This window comes from Lates calcarifer, linkage group LG6, assembly GCF_001640805.2.
Source record: "Lates calcarifer isolate ASB-BC8 linkage group LG6, TLL_Latcal_v3, whole genome shotgun sequence".
NCBI classification, from domain to species: domain Eukaryota; kingdom Metazoa; phylum Chordata; class Actinopteri; family Centropomidae; genus Lates; species Lates calcarifer.
This window is the reverse complement of record NC_066838.1, coordinates 19,312,275-19,318,756: the sequence shown is the minus strand read 5'-3', so window position 1 is coordinate 19,318,756 and position 6,482 is coordinate 19,312,275. Positions and strand designations below refer to the sequence as shown.

Below are 6,482 nucleotides of genomic sequence, written 5' to 3'. Positions count from 1 at the left end.
TCTAGGGCTGCAACTAACGATCATCATCAGTTAATCAGCAGATTATTTTCTCCATTAATGGATAAATAGCTTGTACCCATTCATTAAAGTTACACAGAGCAAGAAGAGGCATTCAGGGTGCAGTGTGGGAATAACAGAGGAGCCATCCTCCCTAGTCAGTGCACCATCAAAGTGATTTTTAAGTTTAGATAAAATTGTTACATAATGTTGCTTTAAATTTCTGTCCGCTGACCATCACAGTCAAAATCTAGATTAAAAATGACTCAAAATGCATATTTCTACATTCTCTGTCATGGAGAACTAAAAATAATCCAACAAAATGTGTTAAGAATTTTATTTATATTCCAAACAGGGGGATGGGATTGATCTATAGATAGAGGCTGGCATGGACAATGCAGTAACAAACAGCAAGCTCAGTCTCCAACAGTATATATATATATATTTTTACTGTTCTTACTCACACCGTCGACTCCACGCTGATCCTGAGTTCTGAACAAGTTGTGTTGCATCGATACCTAAGTTCAACATCTTTCTTCTTGTGAGTCATGCCACTTCACTGAGGCTCAGTCCGCTTGTTGGAGAAATATTTCTGACTATATGTGGCTGCACTGGGAAATCAAAGAAGAATCTCAGGAATAGGAGCAAAAGCTGACAGTATTATCCTGAGAACTGCAGTTTAATAAATTAGAACAGGACTCAGACTTTGGCTAAACAGATTAATGCCATAAAAGCATCAGAAAATAGTATAACTTTATTCTGCTTTGTCAACAGCCAGGTATTTACTTGGGGAAAAAAATCATATAGAAAGAGTTCAGCATTTTTGTAAAGTTATTACCATTTCATTATGTAAACCATACCATAACCTCAACAATTAATATTCAAAATTAAGTGCAAATATAAAAAGATGCATCAATATAACCACCCCTGGCTTGTAAATATTCACCGTCTGCACCTATCTGAAATGAACAGACATTAAATTATAGCCAAAGCTTGATCAATTCTGCCGAGGAGACATACACACTGTACAATCAACCAGTCTTATCTCATTTTTGGCAGATGTTCAAAAGTCTACTTCCCAAATCTGCATGAAAACATACAGATGTGCAACATTACTGAAATATAACTTAAATGACATTCAGTCTTAAATCCATTGGAACGGCGGGGTCCAGCAGAAACACAAAACCAGCACAGAAGTAGTAGTTTTTACTTACACAAAAAACAGCTCAAGAGAAAAACAAAAAGCTCTTCCAATTAATTATTTCTCAGTGCAAAAAAACAGTTCAATTGTGAAAGTATTAAGCTGTTAAAAACGCTGAAATCATCATTTCATTGACATACATTAATAATAGTGCTTTATGTATTCTGTAGATATTAAATATTAGTTGCTGACAGTCTTAGCCATTACTACCTTGAAAGGACAAGACTGGTAATATTGTATATTTTTCTTTTTGTGAAGAAATCCCATGACCAAAACAAAAATGAATTTATCCAGTGCTGTCTGTGTAGTCACGTGCCTGATTGTAGCTTATTCCTTCTGTGCTCCCTTCTAATGTTGTACAGAAAATATTAAACACATAAATGAGCTTCAGTGTTGCACTAGGTGACAAGTTCCTTCATTACAACAAAGCTGGGCACTGCAGTTTTTGTAAAGTCACATACACCATCTTGATGCTGTACATACTCCCCCTGCTGAAAACAGTCCCCAACAAAAAAAAAAAAAAACAGTTTAATTCTGTTTGAGTTAAACTTTGGTTCCAAGCTGTCACACTATATAGCCTTTCTAAAAAATAAAACTACATATTCCTGACCTGTTTTTAAAGATTCACATCTTAACCATGAACCAATGAGCTTGGAGCCACAGACAGGGCTAACAGACTGTCACTTTTGGTCTTTTCATGGGATCTGCTGAAAAAAAAACAAAAAAAAAACAAGACAACACAAAACAAAAACCAAAAATATAGAATATCACTAGTCTTATCCTTTAATATTATCTGATGGCTATGTAGAAACTGAGTCACATCCAGTCCCACATTTGGTGAATTAACCAATCCATATACTCCTTCAAAGTGTAAAGAATCAATATCTAAACATCAAATATAGTAGAAATAAGGCCCAGAAAGTCTTTTTAAGTCATCCTCTGTCCCTATATTAAGTTTCATTTAAGCTCATATTAATTTATTATCTTCCAATCATCCAGTTCATTCATGAATTCCCCACATTTTGGTCTGAGCTCAATGGGTCTGATGCCATATCGACATCCTGTGACTCCTTCCCATTTCTCTGTTCATCCACAGGTTTGTCGGTGCTTGTCACTGACCCATTTGTTGCCGACACATTTTCCTCCTCCGACATGTCTTCCTCCTCCTTTTTATCTGGCACTTGATTAAAATCAGTCCTTGGGATTTTTTCCTCCCTTCCCGAAGAAAGCGAGGGAGAATGTTTTGAAGTCTTAAGGGGGGTTTGCACTGACGGGCTCATTTGACCAGTGGCTTTATTAGCACCAGCTTTTTCTTCCATCTGCCCACTAGCCGAGTCCCCGGCAGAGCCGTTGCTTGGCAGCACCTTGTTATCTTCTCTCTTCTTCTTCGGTGGTTTTTCAGTGTCTATGTCTCCATCTGTTTGCATACTGTTGTCTGGTTCCTGGGTGGTATCCTTCGAGTTGTTGGTAAATTTGTGTTCACTGTCCGCACTGGGCTCGGTTTTTGCCACCACAGTGTCAGGACTGGGCGACTGATCCATTTCATCAACATCATCTGTCGAGTCATTTCCATTCCCCAAAATTTCATTATTAGATTCAGCCTCAGCGTTTCCATTTCCAACAGTTTCAGCTTCTGGTTTAGGCTCAGGGGATGCCTCTGACAGTTTGTTTTTGTCCTTATTTGCTGTTTTATCAGTTCCTTTCTGAGCTTTTGCAACATTATCCAATCCATCCTCTTTCTGTTGCACAACTGGTTCTCCATCTTTGCTTTTACCCCGTGAATACACGTCATCCTTTCCATCTCCGTTCCCAATGGCATCAGATCTTTTCTCTGCCTTCCTGAATTGTTTCTGAATCTTTCTGGGACACCACACAAACTTATCCTTTGGCTCAAAGTGAAGGTAGGCATAGCGTACAAGCTCCTGACGTTTCTGCTTGTCCAGCACAGCAAACAGGAAATAGTCAAGCACGCTGCGTTTGACACTACTGAGGGTCTTCTTGACCAGAGTCTCTTCCAGAAAGAAGCGCACAAGCGGGGCCTGATAGCGCTCGAATCCCAGCTCCCCGAGGCTCTTCAGGATGCGAGTGATGCGCAGGTTGTTGTGCATATTCCTGCAAGAAATTAAAAAGTTGAAGCTGAAATTACAAAGGAAAAACTACACATCACAGAAGTTGCTGCTTTTATGTGAGATTATATTTACCGCTCCAGATTTCCAAAGCGCTCCTTCCAATTTTCTGCACGTTTCACTTCACCTGTCTCTTTGTTTACCAAACGGATGCCATAGAAACCCAGCATGAGTTCATAGGACTCGACTAGTCTCCTTTTGGCATCCTCATTCTTCTTAAAGGCCTGAGGAGCACATACAGTACATGCAACAAAGGTGTAAGTTTCATACAAGCACTAACGTGGTGGTGGTTTAACTTCTGTAGCTTTTTCTGGACAGAACTTATTACGCAGACGATGACTCAAGTGATTTTAGAGAAACTGTGGCAGCTTCTCAATTTTCTGGTTGATTCAACATGGCATTTTCTAATATGACATGTCTGGATCACTGGATGACATTTGATTTTGGCTTTGTACTCATCAAATATGACTTTGTAGCATCAACATAACTAACAAGATTTGTTTGTTTGTTTGTTGTTTTCTGTTGTACCAGAATTTGCAAGTCACAGTTTGAAAAAAACTAATTCTGCACAATAATGTGTTTGGCTGAGTGTTCATTTAAAGACGTGTTGTTTCCTCTTACCTCAATTTCCTTCTTGGTGAGTTCTGAAGCCATGTAATTAACCCCCGGCTCTCGCAGTGGAAACAACCTTACAATTGCAGAGGATTCAAGAGAGAAACAACACAAAACCAATTAACATCTAATGAAACTGTACTCTGATTCAATGAGGATGATGTCAACTATCCCTGCAACTGTTCAGAACAAACATAAAATATTTTCCCAGAAAAACACCACACACATTGAATAATGAACTTGAATAGGGCTACTTAACCAGCAGAGGCTTATGTGCTATTTTAAGTTTTATATTACTAAAAACAAGATACACACATGACAGTGTGGCACACATTAGCCTGCATACTAATTTTGTAGTATACATTGTCTGTGTTCTAGTTCCATACCACATACTAACTGTATACATTATGCAGTATCTCAACAGCTGCACTGTATGACGTCAATCGAACTATGTCTTCAGAGTGACACTGCCAATTTAGTCAAATAAATTTTCAAAGGTCTCTTCGGAGCCGTTTCACTACCATCCACACTTAAGTTTATTTGTTTCCAGCTGTGAGAAGCTTCTTCATTTATATTGTGCACAGCATTGTGTGTCAAAATCAACAGCACAATCAAAACTCAAGCATTTTGTAGTGTCCATACTATTTTGCATATACTCAGGTTCCAGTGTGACCACACTACTCACTTAAAATCTGCTTAGATTTAGTATGGATTTGGGACACCGTTCATGTGCTGCTATTTGATAACTTGTGCACACTCCCTACTTAGGAGTGTGTGTAACACGCTTCAGACTACAAGGTCACGAGGATGCCAAAAATAAGATGACATTGACTTTGCTGCTTCAAATTGGGCACAGACAAAACATACACCCAAAAGGTTTAAGTAGCACATACCACTGAATGTAAGAGTGAACTCTCTCCAGTCTTTTGTAGTCATTTTTCCATTCCTTAAGAAATGACTCAATGTAGACATCTGTGCCAAATGAGACAGAAAAGCAGAATGTAACTACACATACACACACACACAACTCTCCAAAACACAGAAAATATATTGTGAGAACGTCTAAATATGTTACCATCAGGAGCGGAGGGAAATTTATTGAGATAAAACTGCAAATTGTTCATTTTGTCCTCTGAGCACTCATCATCTGTTAAATTCTGTCAAAAAACAAACAAACAAAACAAAGACACAAATAGATCACTCTCAGTTGTTACAGACAAGGTGTTCTTTGTTGCAGTATTTGGCTGTTACTTACTGGGTATCCTCTTCTGTAGTTCTGCATGTCCTTTGCTGCCCTCATGTTTCTGGGCGTGTGGTGCCACTGCAAGTAAAAGTGAAAGTAAAATAACTCATCAAATGCTTCCTTTGTATTAAAAGGAGGGATAGCATAATTAATCAAAGCTGATACATCCTAATTTAAAGCAATGCTGAGAAGTCGTGTTATCATTACATTATGATGCCACTACCTGTAATATCTCAAAGCAGGAACCTGGCACAACGTAATACAAGTTGACATAAGGCCAAGCTAATCAATTTCCTACTCCCGCAAAATGGCTGATCAATTACTTTTTATGCTAACTAGGAATTACGAGCTATGGACAGTCATCACAGTAGGCAGCCCAACACAAACACACAAACATACAACAAGCGACTTATAATCCTTCAAAAGTGAGCTAACATCAGCGGCTAGCTAGGCTAGTTAGCAAGCCTGCAGCAGTCAGGCATAAAGCTAACATTAGCTTTCCAGTCATGGCAATAATACAAACGCCTGGTCGGATGCAAAAGCAGCGAGTCAGAAGTCAGCATATTCCACGCTATGACAGAATTTAGGTGAGTTGCGGTTTGGCTGAGTAGTAATGAAGGGTATGTACAGTTACTAAAGTCCAACTAGATTTGTTTTTGTCTTGACTTGACCGACGGGTCTGGCTCTCTCCGGCCGGGTCGTCTCCATCACTCTCTGTGTCCCAGGTCGAGTCGTACTCACAAACACAGTCGTCCTCCATTATTAAAAAACACAGTTGTATGACTGGCTAAAGCTAAATAAACGTTTAACCTGGTCCAGCACCACAAACGGACATGAATCAAGTTACACTGGCATGTTCAGGTTAGACGGGGACGGCCCTGACCATCCGTCTTTCCAGTCTACCATCGTCAGACAGCAGCACCGTTGGCGGCTGCAGTGCTGATGCTGCCTTCAAGTGCTTCCCACCTAAGTAGCAATTATCCTACTTCACACAACTTGACACACATTTGCGTTTCCATTACTTTGAACGGAAACAGAATTAATCTTAAAAACAGTTTTTGAGGCAATTTATGCTCATGAATATAAACCCCTCTTTGTGTTGCTGAGTTGCGGCCTCACGGGATGACCATATAGCTACAGTGTGGAAGAGTCCATCATTAGTTAACCCCAGGAAGACATTTATTCCTTTTTAGCATAAACGCCGTCTCCTGGCAAGTGTTACCACATAAATTTCACAACATTGCAGTGTTAATGAAACATAATTATGTGTTATTAATGTGCTTTCTGATGGATATTTCTATTT

General features: G+C 39.3%; 1 protein-coding gene across 1 annotated transcript; it reads right to left on the bottom strand.

Annotated features, from left to right (window-relative positions):
* Positions 1-319: 319 nt before the first annotated feature.
* On the bottom strand, positions 320-6,131 carry ogfr (opioid growth factor receptor). The gene is made up of 7 exons (XM_018701206.2): positions 5,808-6,131; positions 5,192-5,257; positions 5,012-5,093; positions 4,830-4,908; positions 3,946-4,012; positions 3,400-3,548; positions 320-3,310 (listed from the first exon to the last, which is right to left on the bottom strand). Exons 1-7 carry the CDS (start codon positions 5,937-5,939, stop codon positions 2,203-2,205), a joined length of 1,683 nt encoding a protein of 560 aa, XP_018556722.1. The 5' UTR covers positions 5,940-6,131; the 3' UTR covers positions 320-2,202.
* Between the last annotated feature and the right edge of the window lie 351 nt (positions 6,132-6,482).

Coding starts and splice junctions, on each gene's coding strand:
- ogfr (XM_018701206.2), bottom strand. CDS start 5,939: ATGGAGGACGACTGTGTTTGTGAGTACGACTCGACCTGGGACACAGAG. Junction 5,094..5,191: donor ACTACAGAAGAGGATACCCA/GTAAGTAACAGC, acceptor GTTTTTTGACAG/AATTTAACAGATGATGAGTG. Junction 3,549..3,945: donor TCACCAAGAAGGAAATTGAG/GTAAGAGGAAAC, acceptor TGTGCTCCTCAG/GCCTTTAAGAAGAATGAGGA.